General features: G+C 45.6%; 1 protein-coding gene across 1 annotated transcript in view; it reads right to left on the bottom strand.

Annotated features, from left to right (window-relative positions):
• The window catches only part of LOC126162760 (neprilysin-2-like), a 219,531-nt gene that overhangs the window by 82,067 nt on the left and 114,102 nt on the right, over positions 1 to 23,362 (bottom strand). Inside the window, exons 8-9 of the mRNA XM_049919448.1 lie at positions 14,480 to 14,638; positions 7,933 to 8,076 (exon numbers count right to left, since the gene is read on the bottom strand). Of these exons, the coding sequence (XP_049775405.1) occupies positions 7,933 to 8,076; positions 14,480 to 14,638 (303 nt within the window). The remainder of the gene's footprint in view (positions 1 to 7,932; positions 8,077 to 14,479; positions 14,639 to 23,362) is intronic.

The following is a 23,362-nucleotide window of genomic DNA, read 5'->3' as shown; positions in this document are numbered from 1 at the left end:
ACACCGCGGTTCCTGGTGTGTCCGCTGTGCCGTGCGTGTGATCATTGCTTGTACAGCCCTCTCGCAGTGTCCGGAGCAAGTATGGTGGGTCTGACACACCGGTGTCAATGTGTTCTTTTTTCCATTTCCAGGAGTGTAGTAAGTAGCAAACAATTAGAAAATTACACAAACAGCTAGTAATATTACCAGATCACATAGGAACTACGTACACTCGGACATCCTGTCCTGCCAGTGACTCATACTGCAAGTCTATTCAAATCTGTTACGCCCGATCTCAGGAAGAACGGTGTAAGGCACTAAGCCTCACACTGTCTCTCTATCTGCTAATGCATAGTTTGTCTAGCCGCCACACTAAAACGACACACTCGTTGCCTACAGCAAAAGGTTAAGAACTTTATTTAGAACTGTAACACCAGCTTGAACCAGTACATTTTTTCTGTGTGCTTTTAGAAATAATAAATTGTTGCTATGATACACTGGTTCAAAGAACTCAATTTTCATCAGATATATACCCAGACCGGGTCCTAGCCCACTCGGCAGCAGCTGGCCGAGACACAGCCAGCGATAGGAAAGTAACCGCTTTTGTAAACTACTGGCCACTAAAATTGCTACACCAAGAAGAAATGCAGATGATAAACGGGTTTTCATTGGACACATATATTATACTAGAACTGACGTGTGATTACATTTTCACGCAATTTGGGTGCATAGATCCTCATAAATTAGTACCCAGAACAAATAACGGCCTTGATACGCCTCGGAATTGAGTCAGAGCTTGGATGGAGTGTACAAGTACAGCTGCCCATGCAACTTCAACACGATACCACAGTTCATCAAGAGTAGTGACTGGTGTATTGTGACGAGCCAGTTGCTCGGTCACCATTGACCAGACGTTTTGAATTGGTGAGAGATCTGGAGAATGTGCTGGTCAGGGCACCAGTCGAACATTTTGTGTATACAGAAAGGCCCGTACAGGACCTGCAACATTCGGTCATGCATTATCCTGCTCAAATGTAGAGTTTCGCAGGGCTCGAATGAAGGGTAGAGCCACGGGTCATAACACATCTGAAATGTAACGTCCACTGTTCAAAGTGCCGTCAATGCGAACAAGAGGTGACCGAGACGTGTAACCAATGGCACCCCATACCATCACGCCAGGTGATACGCCAGTATGGCGATGACGAATACACGCTTCCAATGTGCGTTCACCGCGATGTTGCCAAACGCGGATGCGACCATCATGATGCTGTAAACAGAATCTGGATTCATCCGAAAAAATGACGTTTTGCCATTCGTGCACCCAGGTTCGTCGTTGAGTACACCATCGTAGGCACTCCTGTCTGTGATGCAGCGTCAAGGGTAACCGCAGCCATGGTCTCCGAGCTGATAGTCCATGCTGTTGCAAACGTCGTCGAACTGTTCGTGCAGGAGGTTGTTGTCTTGCAAACGTCCCCATCCGTTGACTCAGGGATCGAGACGTAGCTTCACGATCCAATACAGCCATGTGGATAAGATGCCCGTCATCTTGACTGCTAGTGATACGAGGCCGTTGGGATCCAGAACGGCGTTCCGTATTACCCTCCTGAACCCATCGATTCCATATTCTGCTAACAGTCATTGGATCTCGACCAACGCGAGCAGCAATGTCGCGATACGATAAACCACAATCGCGATAGGCTACAATCAGACGTTTATCAAAGTCGTAAACGTGATGGTACGCATTTCTCCTCCTTACACGAGGCATCACAACAACGTTTCAGCAGGCAACTCTGGTCAACCGCTGTTTGTGTATGAGAAATCGGTTGGAAACGTTCGTCATGTCAGTACGTTGTAGGTGTCGCCACATGTGCCAACCTTGTGTGAATGTTCTGAAAAGTTAATCATTTGTATGTCACAGCATCTTCTCCCTGTCGGTTAAATTTCGCGTCTGTAGCATGTCATCTTCGTTGTCTAGCAATTTTAATGTCCAGTGGTGTAACATTTTATGACCTCCTAACCAGAAGCAAATAGCATAGTTTCATCTGTGTGCTTTGGTAGTTTACTTTCTTGAGTTTTTGCGTATTAATTTAGTATTTAACAGACGCAGTTCTCGCTTTCTTGTTTGCGTCGGAAAGTAGACCGATTTTGTGACATATTAGAAGTTTCAGATCAGGAGTGAATTATTTAGTGTCACATGTGTGCTTTGGTAGTTCAATTTTTGAATCTCTGTATGTTAATCTAATTCATTGGACACAGTTGGTGTCCACAGTAGAGTTCCATAGCGTGTGTCGATTTTCCTTGTTTATCTATGTAGTTTTGTTTTCCACAGTCTTTAGTATGGATAGGGACTATTATGGCTGCATACGGATCCCAGCCGTGATGGTAGCACTTCACTGTCAGCTCCAGGCTGTGATGGCTTCCGTTACACAGCTTGAAGCTTCAGTGGATGGGCACCACTATTGTAAGCTGGTTGTGCAGATCCAATGACGTCCAGCAAGTCTGAGTCCGCCAATCGGTAAGCACTGGTACGCAGCTCAGTGGCTCCTCGCACTGAGGTTGGTCACTCATCCGTAGTCAAGGAGTCAAGGATAGGTCGCCTCGGGGCGTGGCTGGGGGTGAAAGATTTCCCAGGGGGTCGCACGTAAGGCACCCCCGGTTAGTCTGACAAACAGGTTCCAGGTGCTGTCTGTGGCTAACACTGTCATTCAGCCATATGCAGTCGCTTGTCCAGAGGGTACCTCTCAGCTTGCAAGATCTGGGCAATCACAGAGGGTGGGATTATTGGTTGTTGGGAGCTTCAATGTTAGGCATGTTATGAGGCCCATTTAGGGACATGGTTGCCTAGTAGGGGATGAAATCCAATATGCTCTCCATATGCATACCGGACGTGGAAAGGGTCCTTCCGGATGTCATGAACAGCACAGGGTGCAACCAACTGCAGGTGGTGGCTCACATCGGTACCAATGATGTGTGTTACTTTGCATTGGAAGAGATTCTCTCTGGTTTCAAGCAGCAAACAAAAGTGGTAAATGCTGCCAGTCTCGCCTATCCAGATGAAAGCAAAGCTCACAATTTGCAAGATTGTCTACAGGAACGAAAGCGGACATTTGGTACAGAGCCGAGTGGACGGTCCGAATCAGAGGCTCACGTGGTTCAGCGACTGTGTAGCCTGCAGATTCCTCGCCATTCGTCACGGAGTGGTAGTGTTTGGGTTCCGCTAAGTAGGTCAGGAGTACACTACACGCTGGAGATGGCCACATTGGTAGCAGGGGCTGGGTGGCATGGACTAACCGGCTTTTTTAGGTTAGAGCGTCTCGGTGAAATACTAAACGGACTTCAGTCTCGAAGGATGCTGGTCCAACATACGAAGAATGTTCTTACAGGAACCATCGGTATAACAGCTGTAAATTGTCGCAGTTGTGTTGGGAACGTACCTTAGCTCCAACCGCTAATAGAAAGCACTCGTGCTCAAATCGTTATAAGCATTGAAAACTGGCTAAAGCCGGAGATAAGTTCAGCCTAGATCTTTTCGAAAAACGTAGTGGTGTTCCGAAGGGATAGGCAAACACAGTTGGCGGTGGTGTGTTTGTTGCTGTTAGAAGTAGTTTATCTTGTCGCGAATCTGAAGCAGACAGTTCTTTGAGTTAGTGTGGACGGAGGTGATCTTGGCAACCAGATTAAAATAACAACTGGATCCTTTTTCCGACTTGATATCTTGTTAGTTATATGACTGGATTCGTAATTTTCTGTCAGAGATGTCACAGTTCGTAGTAATTGACGGAAGGTCGTCGAGTAAAACAGACGTGATTTGTGGCGTTCCCATGGTAGTGTTATAGGCCCTCTGCTGTTCCTTATCCATGTAAGCGATTTAGGAGCCAATTTGAGCAGCCGTCTTAGGTATATTGCAGCTAATTCTGTCGTTTATCGTCTCGTAAACTCATCAGAAGATCAAAACAAATTGGAAAACGATTTACAAAAGATATCTGAACAGTACGTAAATTGGCAATTGATCCTAAATAATGAAAACTGTGCGGTCATCCACATGAGTGCTAAAAGAATCCGTTAAACTTAGGTTACACGATAAATCAGTCTAATGTAAAGACCGTAAATCCAACTAAATATCTATGAATTACAATTAAGAACAAGTTAAATTGGAAGGGACATACAGAATATGTTTGGGGAAGGCTAACCAAAGAATGCGTTTTATTGGCAGAACTCTTAGCCGTTACAACAGGTCTACTGAAGAGACTGCGTACACTACGCTTGTCAAAAATGGCTCTGAGTACTATGGGACTTCACATCAGTCCCCTAGAACTTAGAACTACTTAAATCTAACTAACCTAAGGACATCAGAGTCATCCATGTCCCAGGCAGGATTCGAACCTGCGACCGTAACGGTTGCGCGGTTCCAGACTGACGCGCCTAGAATCGCTCGGCCACATCAGTCGGCTACGCTTGTCCGTCCTCTTTTGGAGTACTGCTGCGCGCTCTGGGATCCTTACCAGATAGTATTAACAGAGGCAGTTCAAAGCAGAACAGCAATTCTTGTATTATCGCGAAATAGGGTAGAGATTGTGACGGACATGATGCAGGGTTTGGGATGAACACCATTAAAAAAAAGGCGTTTTTCTTTGCGCGGAATCTTCTGACGAAATTTCAATCACCAACTTTCTTCTTCGAAAGCGAAAATATTTTGTTGGCGTCGACCTACATAGGGAGAAATGATCGTCATAACAAAATAAGGGAAATCAGAGCTCTTACGAAAACATATAGGTGTTCGTTTTTGTAGTACATACTTCCCATATAAGGTTGATCTCTGCACCTACTGGGCACGCATTTGCTGTTGGCCTCCTGATGCACACGAAGCGTTAGTAGCAGCAAATAAAAATTATAAAAAAACGCACCATGGAGGAATTATTCGAACGGGACGGAAATCGGTAGATGTGGTGTACACGAGAAGACAAACAAATTATTACAATATCAGAAAAATTTATTGAGAGAAAAAGATTTACTTATTGAGCAAGTCAATAACGGGTTGACTCACCTCTGGCCTTCATTCAAGCAGTTATTCTGTTTGGCACTGACTGACAGAGTTGTTGGATGTCCTCCTGAGGAATATCGCGACAAATTTTGTCCAATTGGTGCTTTAGGTGGTCAAACTCCAGAGCTGGCTGAAGGGCCCTGTCCGTAAACCTCCAAACGTTCTCAACTGGGGAGAGATCTGGAGACCTTTGTGGCCAAGGCTGGGATTGGCAAGCACAAGGACAAAAAGTGGAAACTCTATCCGTGTGCGGACGAGTATTATCATGCGGCAGTGTAAGCCCAGGATGGCTTGCCATTAAGGGCAACAAAAAGAGGTGAAAACTATCGTCAACGTATCATTGTACTGTAAGGGGTCCAAGGGTGACAGCCAAAGGAGTCCTTCTGTGAAAGGAAATGGTGATCCAGACCATCACTCCTTGCTGTCAGGCCTTATGTCGGGTAACAGCAGGTTGTAACCCCATTGCTGTCTGGGGTATCTCTACACATGACTTAGCAGATCATTGGGTCTCATTTCGAAGTGGGACTCAACACTGAAGATAATTCTATTTCAGTCAATGAGATTTGAGGCCGAAGACGTGTCTGAAAGTGCTCCACACGGCAGTGGGATACCAACGTGAGTGGTGCCCGCTATATGGCCAACAACCAGAGGGGATGGTATGGAGTATCATTTCCTTTCCTTATGCAAGAAGAGACAGGCTGAGTTAGAACTAAAATGGATGTTGATGTTGATTTAGTCATCGACTGGTTTCGAGCTATGCCCATTCTCAAACCAACCAGTGCTTCAAATGGCTCTGAGGACAACGGGACTTAACTTCTAAGGTCATCAGTCTCCTAGAACTTAGAACTACTTAAATCTAGTTAACCTAAGGACATCACACATCCATGCCCGAGGCACGATTCGAACCTGCGACCGTAGCGGTCGCGCGGTTCCAGACTGCAGCGCCTAGAACCGCTCGGCCACTCTGGCCGGCAAACCAACCAGTGTTTACCAACTAAAATGTTCGTCAAAATAGTAGTAAACGAAGTGTATGCATATGCCTATAGTTCCAGCTAACGTTCGTTAACGACTCACAATCTAAAAATGAGTTGCTGTCTCACTATACCCATTACGCTGGAGTTATACCATTGCTTTTCATAGTGGACCGCGCTGGTTCTCATCCGTGGCACCTTCACGGCAAAGCTGTACGTTTTATTACCCTTCATGGCAAGACATCCCAGTCTTTCATTTCAGCAATAGAATGCCCACCCACACACGGCGGGAGTTTGTGCTACTTGTCAACGTCCTTGCCATATCCTATCTGGGTCAGAAAGTTTGCTGGACCACTCCCCAGTTGAGAACGTTGGAACACTATGGGCAGCGCCCTCAAACCAACTCGGGATTTTGACGATCTAGCGCGCCAATTTGACAAAATTTGGCACGATGTATCTCAAGAGAACAGCGAACAACTATCCCAATAAAAATCAAGCCAAATAACTGCTTACATAAGGTCACGGTGTGAACCAACCCGTAAATTACTTGCTCTGTTTGTGAAGCTCTTTCTCTTGAATAAGTCATCCAATTTTTCTTAAGTTGTAATCATTTGTTTGTTCATGCAGATCAGATCTATGGATTTCTAATTTGGATAATTCCTTCTTGTTGCATTTTTTTGTTTATTTCCTTGAAAGGAAACAAGTACGAATTTGTACCTACTAGGCTGATTACAATTAAAAATATGAGTATCAATCAGTCTCGTTGCATATGTTCATGATAGCTGTAATTACGTCGTCGATTTATCCCTGTTAAGGAGATTTTTTGATGAAGAATACAAGACATTTTTTCTGGGATCACGGTATCTGCCCTCTAAAGAAGTATACGGAATATTTTATCAAGGAGCCTGTGTGACGGCTCGTACGTATATTTCACGTTTCAGTGCTTCACGTGTGTCACTGGAGACCTGAGAAGTTATCTGAAATACAGCAACTATTGAAATGCGAAACAGTCACTAACGTAAATGTCTCCAGTTTCAAACTACCTGAGTGTTAATGTTGGTCGTCGGTAATTAAATTCCTCTTAAAATTTCCTTCTTCGCTGTACTGCGAAGTCATCGTAAAGTATCAATAATGGAAATGGAAATTAGCGTTTGGCGTCATTGGCCGTGAGGTCCTTTACGGGGCAGGTCCGGCCGACTTGGTGAAGGTCTTATTACTTTTGACGTCACATTGGGCTACCTGCGCGCCGGATGGGGAACAAATGGTGATGAAGACAACGCAACACCCAGTCCCTGAGCGGAGAAAAATTCCCGACTCAGCCGGGAATCGAACCCGGGCCCGTAGGACGGTAGTCCGTCACGCTGACCACTCAGCAATCGGAGCGGACAGTATCAAAAATAACAATAAAGCTAGGCAAATCTGGAGCATCTACTCCATGTCACGTCCGCCACCCTTCGCATTTCACGCTTGGATATGAATTCAGAAACCTAATTTTTTTCTTTTCCTACAGAACTTTCTCACTTCATCAAAGACAATGCGCAGATCATGCAAAATAATCTCCTCCGAACATCCAAGACGTGCCTCGCCTCCCTAACTATACAGTGCTGTATTCTGCGTGCCGCTTATGAGCGCCTAAAAGTTGTAACGTTACGTTCATAAGTTACGTTACCTGTTCTTCTCTTTCACTCGCACCAGTGTAAACGCTTTTTCACATATGCAAGCGAATGCCAGCGAACACTGACAAACTGCGTATTGTCTGAGGTCCCTCGTTCCTTGTGCCCGCTTCCATTCGCTCCGGTGTAAACCGGGCTTTATCTGGGCGCATCACGGCTTTTCGCAGAGTGGTGCTTTCCATTTCCGTCAGAGCGGCTGTTTCCCGGTGGAACATCAGTAAAGGTACCCGGGCCTCAGAGCGGCGGCGGCAGGCGCGGCGCACAGTACCTGGTGCCCTCGTCCATCCAGTCCAGCCGGCGCAGGGTGCGGAGGAACTCGCGGCGGATGTCGTCCACCATCTCGAGCGCCGCCTCCTTGGCCGCCTTGTTGAAGTACCTGCGCACGTATATGGAGCCCACAGACAGCCCCAGGCTGAAAAACCAGAGGTACCTACCGTAGTCTCACACTGGCCACTCCGAGTGCCACGCGTGCGCGTGAGCGGTGAAACTGCAGTGGAACATCTACAGGGGTTGGGATTCTATTTCAACTATACGCCCATAATACATCCACTACAGTCATTTTTGAAAGGGCATTGTTCCAAGATTGACGAAACAATTCAAGAGCGGTACCAAGTTCTATATACGTAGATACATCTTTCTGCATGAAATGAGCTTTATTCCACATACTGTACATGTGTTTCTCCGACTTTGTTACAGCGACACCATGGACATCATTTTTCAAAGGGCTTTACTCCTGGAATAATGCCCTTTCAGTGGCGATCGTCTTCGCATTCTATCTACATGGGATAGGGAAAATAATGTGAACAGTGGTACTAATGGAATGGTTGTGTATGATGGTCAACAATGCAGATAAGGCACGTATCGTGCTGGACTGTGCGTGTTCAGTACGGACTAGATATCAATGCAGATTGTTTACGAGAAGTGCACACTTCGTATATGCATTCAGAAGCCGGGGTCGACGTGCAATGAAAGACCTAACAGAGTTCCAAAGAGGGCAGACTCTGTCGGCCCGATTAGCTGGCGATTCAGTGACCAAGCCTACCAACTTATTGAATGTTTCAAAAGCAACTGTTCCGACAGTCATGTTAGCCTACACAAAACTTGAAAATACATCATAGTGTAAACGTACCAGTGGGCGCAAATCAAAACTGCATGACACAGATCGTCATACACTAGGGTGAATTCTTTTGCTTGTGCCTTTGTCCCGCAGTTTCCGTGGGGTCGGCATGGTTACAATCGGATTTGGCATGGTTAGTTTGATGAGGTGGCAGGATGCCATTCCTGCCACCACCCGTACGCCCCGGGACAGAATCATTGTACCCCAGCTGTCTGCGTATAGTGTAAACCATGAAATAGTGTGGGCGTGTTTCAAATGTCGGCGATACCTGTAACTAAGGCGGGACGTAGGGACCAGCCCGGTATTCACCTAACTGGATGTGGAAAACCGCCTAAAAACCACATCTAGGCTGGCAGGCACACCGGCCGTCGTCGTTAATCCGCCGGGCGTATTCGATCCGGGTCCGGCGCGCCTACACGGGACCAGGAAGCAGCTCATTAGCGCTCTCGGCTAACCTGGCGGGCACATACGAATTGTGTCAAAACAACACAAAACTATGGCGGTTAATGTGACTGCAGAGCTCAACAGCCATCTTAGAGACCTCATACCTATCGAAACTGTGCGCCGAGAGCTCCATAAAGCGAATAATCATGGACGAGCTGCTATATCTAAACGATTAGTGACGACAACCAACGCAAAGAAGCGTAAAACGTGATGTCAGAAGCATAAATCCTGGATGGCTGATCAGTGGAAACACATCATATCGTCCGACGAGTCATCGTTTTCGTTGTATCCAACGCTGGACCGAATTTACGTCAGGAGAACGCCAAAAGAAGCCTACAATCCTGATTGTTTGATACCGATAATTAAGCTTGTAGGTGGATGTGTGATGGTGTGGCAGCCATATCATGGTATTCTGCTGGTCCCATCATTACTCTCAAAGGCCGTGTTACAGCAAACGATTATGTGAACATTTTAGGTGATCAGGTGCACCCCACGATTCAAATGTTGTTCTCCAACGGTGATGCCATATTTGAAGACGATAATGCACCTGTTCACACAGCCAGGACAGTGTAATCGTGGTATGAGGAGCATGCAACTGAACTGCAGCGCCTTCCCTGGCCAGGCAGTCTTGAAGATTATCGAACCCTTGTGGGCGATATTGGACTGCCGACTCCGGAGCAGATTTCCGCCTCGATCACCGCTACAGGATTTAGAAGAGCTTCTGATCGAAGAGTGGCATAACGTTCCACTGGAGACTATACAATCATACAATCATTATATACCAGTATTCCAGGAAGAATCGCAGCTGTATTACTGGCAAAGGGGGTTCTAACCCCTTTAATAGTTAACCATTCATAAGCAAGTACAGGTGTTCACATTATTTTGCCTATCCCCTGTAACGCATACCTGATTCACCTTTCGCTTTTCGTAGAGTGGTGTTATTTCCTAACTGTGTTGTGAGATGTTAAATGTCGTCAAATATTGATCTCGAACGAAGTGAAAGTGCCAAAAACATTTTGTTTCCCCAAGTGTATGTTGCTTATAATTCTGAAAAGTCTTTCATGGGAACAGTGACTATAAATAGGAACAAACTGCAAGACATGTAACGTTTACTTGATTATATTCCTCATGAATTTCAGGTATGTCTCTGATGGTTTCATGAAATGTGTGTAACAGTGCTGTTCGTAGTCATGATCTTCAAACAATTTTGAATGTGCTTTGATTTGGATTACGTTACTGTGAAAATGTATTAGTAAAAAAATAACAAGTTCAAACACTGCTAAAAACGTAACTTCACCGTGAAAGTAAATTACTCCCTCAAGAAAACGACCTTATTCCAAGATTTTGCAGTTACTTTTTTCAGAGTGACTGAAAAACGTACCAACTGCAATAATGGCAAAATTCACATTCCATTATTTCCTTTAAATAGGAGTTTGAAAGCCCATCCTGTTACATTCCATACATTCACTCGCAGAATGTTTTCCTTGGTTCCTGAAATTTCAAGATTTTGCTTAAAGTCCCTCGAAATTAAAGAGCAGCAGTAGTTCAGAAGGGAGTAAGACTGAGTTGTAACCTCTCCCCAATATTATTCAGTCTCTACACCGAGCAAGCTGTATAGACGGCAAAGCAGAAATTTGGGAAGGGAATTAAAGTTCAGGCAGAAGAAACAATTTTAAGTTGTGCCAATGATTATATGATTGTGCCCAGAAAATGAGAAGAAATCTGGTAATTAAAGCTCATGGGTAAGAGATAAAAACTTCTGAGGTTAGCAGCTGATGCAATAATTTTGTCAGAGGCGCTAAAGTATTCTAAAGAGTAACTGAATGGTGGAGACAGAGGTTTTAAGATGAATGTAAGTAAAGCGAAAGCAATGGCATGCAGTCGAATTAAGCGATGATCAGAGAATTAGACAGAAAATTCTACACTAAAAGTTGTACACGAGTGTTTCATTTAGGCAGAAAAATATCTGATTATGGTCTAAGAAGAATGGAGACTGGTAATAGAAAGAAAAGCGAATCTGAAAAGAGAAATTGGTGTTCTTCGAATGTAAGTCTGTTGACGAGGTATTTCTCTGGAGTGTAGCGTTATACAGATGTGAAACACGGACGACAGGCAGTTCAGGTGAAACTTGACTAAAAGAAGGTCTGGTGGACAGGGCACATCCTGAAGCAACAAGGAATCATCAGTTTGCTAATGGAGGGAAGTGTGGCGAGGCGGTAAATGCGCTACAGGGAGGCGAAGCTCCGAACAAAGTAAGCAGTTTCGCATGGATGTCGGTTGTAGAAGCGTACAGACACCGACAGGCCCCACAGAGCGGCCTAGCGTCGACAGCTTCTGCGAAGAAGTCTCTCGACAAAAGACCAAAACAACAGCAACGAAAACAACAATAAGAAATGATGAGTTTCCACAGTTCAGGATCAATAATTACAGAATGTATAAACAGTACATTTTTAAAATGTCTCTAAGAGTAGCAACGCTAGAAGTTATATGACAAAATACAAATGGTTTTTAATGGGGAAAGAATTCATTTAATGGAAATAGTAAGAAAGTATTAAAAAGGCCCTTGTAAAATCCCGAGTCATAATTAAAATGAAATATTAATATGATTCAACTTGCGAACTGTTAAACACGACTTTCTTACCTTCTAACACATCATCAACATACGTAATAATAACTTAAAAATATTAAATATCCAATTAGTAAATAAAAACCTAAACGTCAGGGTGACGATAATTTCCACAAACCAGGCTATAACACTCCAACATGTCGGCTGGCGATCGCGCTGCTAGCTGCGCGGTCCAACGCGCTGCTTCCCGAGTGGGAAATCGTGCAGGTCCCGAGCACGAGTCCGCGCAGAGGATTTGTGTCGATGGTCTGGTGTGATAGCCAGCCTGTGGAAGGTTTTTAAGGCGGTTTTCCATCCACCTCGGCGAATGCGAGCTGGTTCTCCGTATTCCGCCTCAGTTACAGTACGTCGGCGATTGCTGCGCAAACACTGTCTCGACGCATGCGTACACAATAATTACTCTATCACGAAAACATTTGGGGTTACACTCGTCTGGTATGAGACGTTCCTCAGGTGGGGGGGGGGGGGGAGCGAGCGGGGGCGGGAGGGCGGTCCACTGGGTGGAGGGATCCATTGGGGGGGGGGGGGGGGGCGAACCGCACAATAACCCTGGGGTCGGTGTGGGGCGGCGGTTGGGTTGGTGGACTGCTGTGGGGTTGTGAACCACAGAGGGCTACGGCGGAAGGAAGCCTCTCCGTCGGTGTTGTTATTGATTTGCTTTTATAGGGTTTGACTGAAAAGAAAATTTAAAAAAATACAAATAAAAGTATTAGCTACTTTTATGAAAGAGAAATATCGTTACTGGCAGATACTACCTGACTTCAAATCCCTCGGTACTTGATGTACAGGGAGCTTTCGTTGCATATAATGTTTCACCAAATATTTCGCTGTAGCCAACATGAAATTTTCCTGCAAATCAGTTAACTTTCTTTGTAAAGCCCATAGAGAATGTGAGAATTCACACCGGCTTATGTATAGTACACTGAGAAAATAAGGCATGGACCACCTCTGAGTGTCTCGCTATAAAATATGTAGTGCGTTTTAATCTATGATGTCTAATTTTTCCTTGGTATTATATTGTTGCAATAAGCAGTAATTTCCTTTTTTCCTAGTTCCTTATCTAAGTTTTTGGGTGATACCAATATTGTGACTATTCTTTTATTTTTGGAGCTTTGGAAACAAGGGTCGTTGATTTTGAAAAATCATGTATTGATGATGTTACCTTTCTAGTACCCTTGGTTTTGAATTTTAGTGCACGAATATAAAACAATCCATTTCCTTTACGAAATTTCACAAGTGGTGTTGTCGAAAACCACTCATCATCACCTGTAACGTTTGTTTGTTTTGAGTAGTAGTTAGTCTATTCTTTAAACTGGCTGAGTCGTCTTATTAAATTTTAAAGTTTTGGCTGATCAGGTCATGCCGTCAAAATTATAGATATAATGTTTCCTAGAGTCAATTAGACATATTAGTTTTATAGCACACTTTTGAGGTTTATTGGACACACAGAATTTGCACCAATTTTTGAATCCTAAAAGAATTGCACCAATGCAAACGTTTTCTCCTCGGTTCATCGAGCACTTGTCGTCTGGAGATGAATGAGTCGAATAGCTGTGATATTGGGGAGAAAACGTCATTTTTTTGTCTCTTCTCTTACAATCGCATAGTGAAATCTCAGAACTATTAAAAAGTAGGAAATCTGTTATAATTCATTACTGCTCTGAATATTTTCTGTAACGTCCCATCAGCAGAATACATAAATCGAATATCCTCGTTGTTTGATGACAGCTGTGTACACTAGAAGCTCAAAAATGCTCTCATTACAATATATTAACATTGTTCATATCACAGTGGTTGGTATTACACAGATCCCGCATTTTTCCTAATTTTTCATTAGTGTGAAGAAGACTTTTGTTAATAAAATCATCGGTTATTAGTAATGACCATACATCGAGAGGTTTTAGTTCATGCCTGATTCGAGCTCTTTTTAGTCCCGGTAAATGAGGAATCATGCTACGCTATTACATCGAGTTTGCTTGTTGGAAAACGCCATTTCCATCCACCTGGAACATCTATTTTTGCCATAAAATTCTTTACTCTGTTCTGAGATTTCTTAGATTTGCAGTTTTGACATTGTTGTCATTGTTTCGCGTCACAAGTAATCTATGGCCGAAAGTTCATTCTGTTCAAATAAGCTTTCATGATGGGTACCAATTATAGTAGTACCAGAGTCGATAATGACGTCACTATTGGCTTCACAGTTTTTAATTTCATTCTCCAGCCATTGCCCAACTGCCTCAGCAAATTTCGGATGGTCAGCAACAACATCGGTCGTATACAAAAGGAAACAAAAATTTGTTGGGATAAAAAATATTAACATAGCCAGAGACAAGTGGATTGTGAGACGGGCTCGAGAGTTCGGCGTGAACTAAGTTAGAAACGAACAGATTGACGCACGTGCCAGCAATGAAGGTATGCCTAGACTTGCCGAATCTACATCTACTGAGAATCCGAAGATGGCGTTTGTCTCCAGCTTCCTAAGGATCTATGAGAAGACATGGCTGCTGCGGTTGGGTGTTGACTAAGATAAGTAAAGCCATGAATGTTGTGGTTTTGGGTATCTACAGGTGGATGCTTGTTTATACAAGAGGCAGTAAACTTACATAGTTGTAGTTGCAAGGCACTCACCGTCTAGTGACGATGCTGAGGCACTCCTTCCAGCGGAACTCGCGCTCCCTCCTGCCAGTGAGAGCTGCCTGGTACTCGAACTGGCGGCCCCGCAGCTCCTGCGTCATGTACGGCACCGCAGCCATGGCCGCCCGCCCCATCACGTAGTTGGCCGCCACCCTGCGCGATACACAGTTCTCCGGTCACACGCACGCACCCTGGTAGCCTACAGCTTAAGCCTGACGTGTGTTCTCGCAGCCTTTCACAGTGACATTACAGAATAAAATCTACTCCGTTTTCAGGTCAATTCTCTCTGAAGTAAACTCTAAAGTAGAGATGGGCAAACTGAAACACGTAATTGTTTCGAAACAAAAGAAGCAGTACAATGTAATGTTTCGATACGCTGTTTCGAAACAGTGAAACAATTTGTGTTTTGAAATCTGACTGTCTACTGTATAAGTATGTCCACATAAACACAAATGAGGTGCGAGAGCGCTAATCATATCGCAGAAAGTATGAAACTATCTGTGGTGTCACCGCCAGACACCACACTTGCTAGGTGGTAGCTTAAATCGGCCGCGGTCCATTAGTACATGTCGGACCCGCGTGTCGCCGCCATCAGTACTTGCAGACCTAGCGCCACCACATGGCAGGTCTAGAAAGACGGACTAGCACTCGCCCCAGTTGTACGACGACTTTGCTAGCGACTACACTGACGAAGCCTTGCTCTCATTTGCCGAGAGACAGTTAGAATAGCCTTCAGCTAAGCACATGACTACGACCTAGCAAGGCGCCATTAGCCTTACCTACTTTGAGAGTTATAGTATAAATGTCTCAAGAAGAACGCTGTATTCATCAGAGAATAAAAGTTAAGTATAAAGCAACTACGTACTTTTCTTGCTACCATTCAATAGTTATCCTGTTTCAGACTTCACGCCCGTCTGCATTACATCGCGTGCCTTTCGGCTACCTCCGAGTGGCGTGGCTCTTGCTACGTCACAACACTATCACTTAGGCGTCTTGGCAGTTTCGTATTTCCTGCAGCAAATGCACTGCTTTCGTGTCGTGTGACTTTCATACTTTTCAATTGGCTGAGGACAGCCATAGCTGAAGACAGAAGAACCGCCACGAACGGAACTGGAGGTGGGAGCAAACTGCAGAAACAACGGATATGCTACTGGGGTTCCCACATTCCGTTAGTATGGGTAATATACCCATCCTGCTTATTTCCATGCACACAAAGGGAATCATTGAGGATAATAGGCACAGTCACTATAGACTCACAAATAATTCGAATAAATGACAAAATATAACAAAAAACTTTTGTCTTTCAAGGTGTTTCGAACCGTTACTATACATTCACCATGCTTCCTAGTCCTTCCCGTTCACCATTACACTATCAGTGATATGTCAAACAGATGCTTGCAATTATACCTACATCAAATTTATGTATATGTCTAATAACTGTCACTCTACGCCTCTTTTATTCAAAATGTTGTAGGCTTACTTGCGTTTCTTAATATGATTACAGTACATGAACAGAGAAGAATATGTTATAAAAAAGTGTAATTTAACTGAATGATTTTCACATATTTATTATTTTGAATGTGAATAGTATGCGTTGTTTTATTGTTTGGTTAGTGTTTATAAAGCAGATGTTACGCCATTTCGGAATAGGACAGTCAGCTAGAAACGAAGCTTTATTTTTGGATATCTTAAGCTTCATGCTATTGCTTGTCAAAAAGATTTCGACACTCTTGAAAGTGTTTCACGAAGTGGTATGTTGTGTTTCAGTACCTGTGCCGAGCCCGAATCTCGTCCGACACAGAGCGGAATGAAACATCACTGTTTCGATACAATCAGTCCGTTCCAGGCACAGGTGGACTGAAACAGCCTTATTTTGAAACAACGATACAGTTTCTGTGTCTGGCTCGAGATCGAGACAAGGGCGGAATGAAACACCGCTTTTTCGAAACAGTGAACCACAGCCGTTCCGAAACACTGAAACAGTTCCACGTATCGATACACTTTATCGAAACATAGAAACAGTGGCCAAGTCTACTCTAAAGTGACCGACACCCTGTCTGCAGCACGGATGTCAGGTAAAGGCTAAAATATTGTCGGCCGCGAGTGGATCGGTGTTCCAGTGGAAGGAAGACGGGAGCGTTGATGTGGAACGCGGCGTCACGTGGCCTGTACTGTACTGTTACAGCACTCGGTCGGCTTTTACTCGTGATGTCAACAGCGAAGTCGGTTTTCGAAAGCTCAGATGTTTTGTTCTAAGTGACGCGGCTTGAAAACCAAGATTTCATATAGCGTAACACATACCGTAGTGACATCATTGCTGCAAAATCTGTTCTTACTGTAGAGATTACTAAGCGTCTGTTGTACAAAATGAGCGAGTTATGCAAAACATCATGATTCGTGTGTACATTATCTCATTATCAAGTTCTATAAAACGAGCCAAACACAAACGCGTTATTAAACATACGAACATACACTAGCTGATCAAAAGAGTGCCAATATATGTGTAAGAGTGTTCCACAGAAAATAATGCTCCACATTTCTTTTGCTTCAACAATTCTTTATTGAACATGAGGACACACACACGAAAGAAGGGTGTTCTATGTACACACCCTATTATTCCACGTAATCTCCACCCTTTTCTCTGGCCTTCCTCCAGGGCGAAACATGGGTGTGTATGCCCCGTCGCCGGCCGGAGTGGCCGTGTGGTTCTAGGCGCTACAGTCTGGAACCGAGCGACCGCTACGGTCGCAGGTTCGAATCCTGCCTCGGGCATGGATGTTAGGTTTAAGTAGTTCTAAGTTCTAGGGGACTGATGACCTCAGATGTTAAGTCCCATAGTGCTCAGAGCCATTTGAACCACTTTTTTATGCCCCGTCGGTACGAATCCTTGTCCTAGTGGCGGAGGTAGTGCTTCACTGTGTGCACTTCCGTTGATGATTGACAGACAGATGCAGCGCCAACTGCCGAGTCGTAATGTGCCTGCCCTCGCGAATGCAAACATCAGCTCGCTGCGACATGTCAGGTGACAGCCGTCGATGGCATTCCCGACTGCTGCAAATCGTGGAGCTCCGCCTAACCGCCTTCTGATGACCTCACCTTCTGTGCCGAGTGACTAACTGCATTTCTGTCGACAGCAGATGCTCCATAGACTTTGCCAGGCGTTTGTGAATATTCCCCACAGTTTCTTGCTCTGCAGCGAGAAAATCAATGACGGCACGTCACTTGTAACGTACATCACCCACAGACGCCATTTTGAAACTGTCCTGGTGCTGCGCTATCTGTCGGAAGTGACGGAAACTTGGCACACTCACTCACGAGGCTTCGAATAATAAATGGTTCAAATGGCTCTGAGCACTATGGGACTTAACATCTATGGTCATCAGTCCCCTAGAACTTAGAACTACTTAAACCTAACTAACCTAAGGACATCACACAACACCCAGTCATCACGAGGCCGAGAAAATCCCTGACCCCGCCGGCAAATAACACGTAACGTTTCGCATTCGTAGCAATGCTTAGTTGAGAAAAAAAAATGATGCATTACTTTCCGGGCAACCCTCGTGATGCGGAACATATCATTCAATTTAACGAAAGGTGGGCCGGCTAGTATGAAAGGAGGCTGTGAGCACTTTGTTGCCAGTAGAGAAGCAGCAGCAGAGTAGCTTTGCCACCAGAGATCAAGTCCTTCGAACGTGTCACCTGAGTAATAAATCCGTCAAGGACATTTCAGCTCCTGTAAAGTTATCCAAGTCGACTGTTGGTGACGTAATCGTAAAATGAAAGTGCAAAGGAAGAATCACAGACAAATCAAATATAGCCATTCTGACAGGAACTGTTCAGCAGTGTGGACATTGTTGTGAAGAGACCCATTAAAATGGCTGGGTTGATCACTTGTGAGTTACAAATCGTTGCCAGCAGTCGAGCAAGTTTAACGACTCCAAGTGGGGAGTTGGAAAGAGAGGGGTACAATAGTCGCGCGCCTCCACACGTACCTGTAGTCAATGGTAGGCGACATCTGAGGTGTTGTAAAGAGTGATGCTGCTGCACAGTGGATGATTTGAGACGAGGGATTTGGAGCGAAGGACCGCCCTGTATCCTGTGGCAATCCGACGGTAGGGTTTGCGTTTGCCGTATGCTTGGAGAACGTGACCTGCCGTCATGTATGGCGCCAACAATGAAAACGAAGGAGGTGGGTGTGATTTCGTGGTTAGGTTGTGATCTCAAAAAGCAATTGGGACCTGAAGCCACGTGTGTGCGGATATGTGTCAGGGTGTGGGCTACAAGGTTCTAAATCAGTCAATGTTACTGGTAAGTCTTTTCGCCAGTTTGAGAAAATGCCACGCCTCGAGAACAAACTGAGCAGTAAGTACTCCAATCTTAACGTGTCTCAAACGATTCTTCCCACCTTTTCGATTTAACGGTCGAAATTTCATCTTTATAAACTCAAAGGAAAACGAACAGTCACCCCTTAAAAGAGCTTACTAATCGCTTTGGAGAGGTGTAAATGGTGCAGAAATGGTGGGTGGCCGTGACGCGACCATTAACCACCGAAGTCACTCCTGACAGTGACGTGGTATGTATGTGCAAGTTGGTCGCACGGAATGGCTCTGAGCACTATGGGACTTAACATCTGAGGTCATTAGTCCCCTAGAACTTAGAACTACTTAAACCTAACTAACCTAAGGACATCACACACATCCATGCCCGAGGCAGGATTCGAACCTGCGACCGTAGCAGTCGCGCGGTTCCGGACTGAAGCGCCTAGAACCGCTGGGCCACCGCGGCCGGCCGTACGGAATGAGAACAGTGGGATGGTGACGGGGTCCCAGAAAGGCGCTGCCGTGACTGTACGTCCCCAAGGCCACACCGTGAGTGAAGGTCCCCGATTTGTTCTCGTATCAACGCAGAATGTCTACTTTATCTACAATCAATGGCGTTTCACTCGCAGCCAGCGTAAGAACATGAGTTAGACAGCGTAAGAACAGCGGCTGTTACAAGATCGTGACCATCTGGGACCACAGCCTAATGTCACGCTTCGTCAATGACAGACGATTTCAAAGCCGACAGGAACCGCTGCTGTCAGTAAAAGCGGTCACTGAGAAGGTAACTGCAATAAATGGACACTAGGCGTCGGGTACTTCGCAAAGCGGCATTTCTCACAACGGTACGAAAACCTGCACGTCTCCAGCGGGCCGAACGATACAGAAACTGGACGGCAGCTAACGGCAGGTGTCTAGTGTCGTCCGACGAGTCACCATTTCGCCTCTCTTCAAACGTGTATCGGAAAGACAGATTGGACACTGTAAGAGGTGGTGTCTTCATCGCAGTTGACAAAAATATTGTGTCTACTAAGTAGATTGTGATTGTGAAGTTATCTGGACACGTTTAACAGGGCTAAGGGAAATAAAGTTAATTGTTGGGTGTTATTATCGGCCACCAGGTTCCATCGTGACAGTTCTAGAATCATTCAAAGGGAGTCTACACTCTGTATCGCAGAAGTACCCGAATCATTATATATTAGTCGGAAGCGACTTCAACCTACCTAGTATAGACTGGGATGTCTATGGATTCATTACAGGTGGTACAGATAAGCCGTCGTGTGAATTACTTTTGAACACATTATCCGAAAACTGACTTGAGCAGCTAAATCGACACCCAACGCGTAATGGAAATACACTCCTGGAAATTGAAATAAGAACACCGTGAATTCATTGTCCCAGGAAGGGGAAACTTTATTAACACATTCCTGGGGTCAGATACATCACATGATCACACTGACAGAACCACAGGCACATAGACACAGGCAACAGAGCATGCACAATGTCGGCACTAGTACAGTGTATATCCACCTTTCGCAGCAATGCAGGCTGCTATTCTCCCATGGAGACGATCGTAGAGATGCTGGATGTAGTCCTGTGGAACGGCTTGCCATGCCATTTCCACCTGGCGCCTCAGTTGGACCAGCGTTCGTGCTGGACGTGCAGACCGCGTGAGACGACGCTTCATCCAGTCCCAAACATGCTCAATGGGGGACAGATCCGGAGATCTAGCTGGCCAGGGTAGTTGACTTACACCTTCTAGAGCACGTTGGGTGGCACGGGATACATGCGGACGTGCATTGTCCTGTTGGAACAGCAAGTTCCCTTGCCGGTCTAGGAATGGTAGAACGATGGGTTCGATGACGGTTTGGATGTACCGTGCACTATTCAGTGTCCCCTTGACGATCACCAGTGGTGTACGGCCAGTGTAGGAGATCGCTCCCCACACCATGATGCCGGGTGTTGGCCCTGTGTGCCTCGGTCGTACGCAGTCCTGATTGTGGCGCTCACCTGCACGGCGCCAAACACGCATACGACCATCATTGGCACCAAGGCAGAAGCGACTCTCATCGCTGAAGACGACACGTCTCCATTCGTCCCTCCATTCACGCCTGTCGCGACACCACTGGAGGCGGGCTGCACGATGTGGGGGCGTGAGCGGAAGACGGCCTAACGGTGTGCGGGACCGTAGCCCAGCTTCATGGAGACGGTTGCGAATGGTCCTCGCCGATACCCCAGGAGCAACAGTGTCCCTAATTTGCTGGGAAGTGGCGGTGCGGTCCCCTACGGCACTGCGTAGGATCCTACGGTCTTGGCGCGCATCAGTGCGTCGCTGCGGTCCGGTCCCAGGTCGACGGGCACGTGCACCTTCCGCCGACCACTGGCGACAACATCGATGTACTGTGGAGACCTCACGCCCCACGTGTTGAGCAATTCGGCGGTACGTCCACCCGGCCTCCCGCATGCCCACTATACGCCCTCGCTCAAAGTCCGTCAACTGCACATACGGTTCACGTCCACGCTGTCGCGGCATGCTACCAGTGTTAAAGACTGCGATGGAGCTCCGTATGCCACGGCAAACTGGCTGACACTGACGGCGGCGGTGCACAAATGCTGCGCAGCTAGCGCCATTCGACGGCCAACACCGCGGTTCCTGGTGTGTCCGCTGTGCCGTGCGTGTGATCATTGCTTGTACAGCCCTCTCGCAGTGTCCGGAGCAAGTATGGTGGGTCTGACACACCGGTGTCAATGTGTTCTTTTTTCCATTTCCAGGAGTGTATTTTAGATCTGGTAGCCACGAACAGACGAGACCTAACCGACGGGGTCAGTGTTGAGACAGGGATTAGTGATCATGATGTTGTCATTACGACTATGGTTACGAAAATTAAAAAGTCGGTCAAGAAGGCTAGGAGAGTATTCTTACTAGAAAGAGCAGATAAGCAGTTATTAGCATCATTAGTAAATGAATCGACTTCATTTACTTCCGGTACGATGGACGGGGTAGAATTATGGGCAAATTTTAAACACATTGTAAGTCACGCATTGGTCAAGTATCTGCCGAAAAAGTGGGTTACGGACGGAAAAGACCCACCGTGGTTTAACAGCGCAATTCGGAGAATTCTCAGGAAGCAAAGACAGTTGCACTCGCGGTACAAGAATGATCGGGAGAATGAGGACAGGCAAAAGTTAGTAGAGATTCGTGCAGCTGTAAAAAGAGCGATGCGCGAAGCATACAACCACTACCACCGTCATACCTTAGCAAAAGATCTTGCTGAAAACCCAAGGAAATTCCGGTCTTACGTAAAATCGGTAAGCGGGTTGAAGGCTTCCATCCAGTCACTCACTGAACAGTCTGGCCTGGCAACGGAAGACAGCAAAACGAAAGCTGAAATTTTAAATTTAGCATTTGAGAAATCTTTCACGCAGGAGGATCGACAAACATACCGCCGTTTGAGTCTCGTACAGATTCCCGTATGGAGAACATAGTGATAGACATCCCTGGGGTTGTGAAGCAGCTGAATGGGTTTGAAATAAATAAATCGCCAGGTCCTGATGGGATTCCCATTCGGTTTTACAGAGAGTACTCTACTGCATTGGCTCCTTACTTAGCTTGCATTTATCGCGAATCTCTTGCCCAACGTAAAGTCTCGAGCGACTGGAAAAAAGCGCAGGTGACGCCTGTATATAAGAAGGGTAGAAGGACGGATCCTCAAAATTACAGACCAATATCCTTAACATCGGTTTGTTGCAGGATTCTCGAACATATTCTCAGTTGGAATATAATGAACTTCCTTGAGACAGAGAAGTTACTGTCCATGCATCAGCACGGCTTAAGAAAGCATCGCTCCTGCGAAACGCAACTCGCCCTTTTTTCACATGATATCTTGCGAACCATGGGTGAAGGGTATCAGACGGATGCCATATTCCTTGACTCTGGGAAAGCGTTTGATTCGGTGCCCCTCTGCAGACTCCTAACGAAGATACGAGCATATGGGATTGGTTCCCAAATATTTGAGTGGCTCGAAGGCTTCTTAAGTAATAGAACCCAGTACGTTGTCCTCGATGGTGAATGTTCATCGGAGTGTCCCAGGGAAGTGTGGTTGTCCGCTGTTATTTTCTATCTACATAAATGATCTTTTGGATAAGGTGAATAGCAATGTGCGGCGGTTTGCTGATGATGCTGTGGTGTACGGGAAGGTGTCGTCGTTGAGTGACTGTAGGAGGATACAAGATGACCTGGACAGGATTTGTGATTGGTGTAAAGAATGGCAGCTAACTCTAAATATAGATAAATGTAAATTAATGCAGATGAATAGGTAAAAGAATCCCGTAATGTTTGAATACTCCATTAGTAGTGTGGCACTTGATACAGTCACTTCGATGAAATATTTGGGCGTAACATTGCAGAGCGATATGAAGTGGGACAAGCACGTTGGCAGTTGTGAGGAAGGCGGATAGTCGTTTTCGGTTCATTGGCAGATTTTTGGGAAGATGTGGTTCATCTGTAAAGGAGACCGCTTATAAAATACTAATACGACCTATTCTTGAGTACTGCTCG

Source organism: Schistocerca cancellata, chromosome 2 (assembly GCF_023864275.1).
Source record: "Schistocerca cancellata isolate TAMUIC-IGC-003103 chromosome 2, iqSchCanc2.1, whole genome shotgun sequence".
In the NCBI taxonomy this organism is placed as follows: Eukaryota; Metazoa; Arthropoda; class Insecta; order Orthoptera; family Acrididae; genus Schistocerca; species Schistocerca cancellata.
The sequence above is the reverse complement of the archived record's forward strand: the minus strand, read 5'-3'. Positions and strand labels throughout refer to the sequence as shown.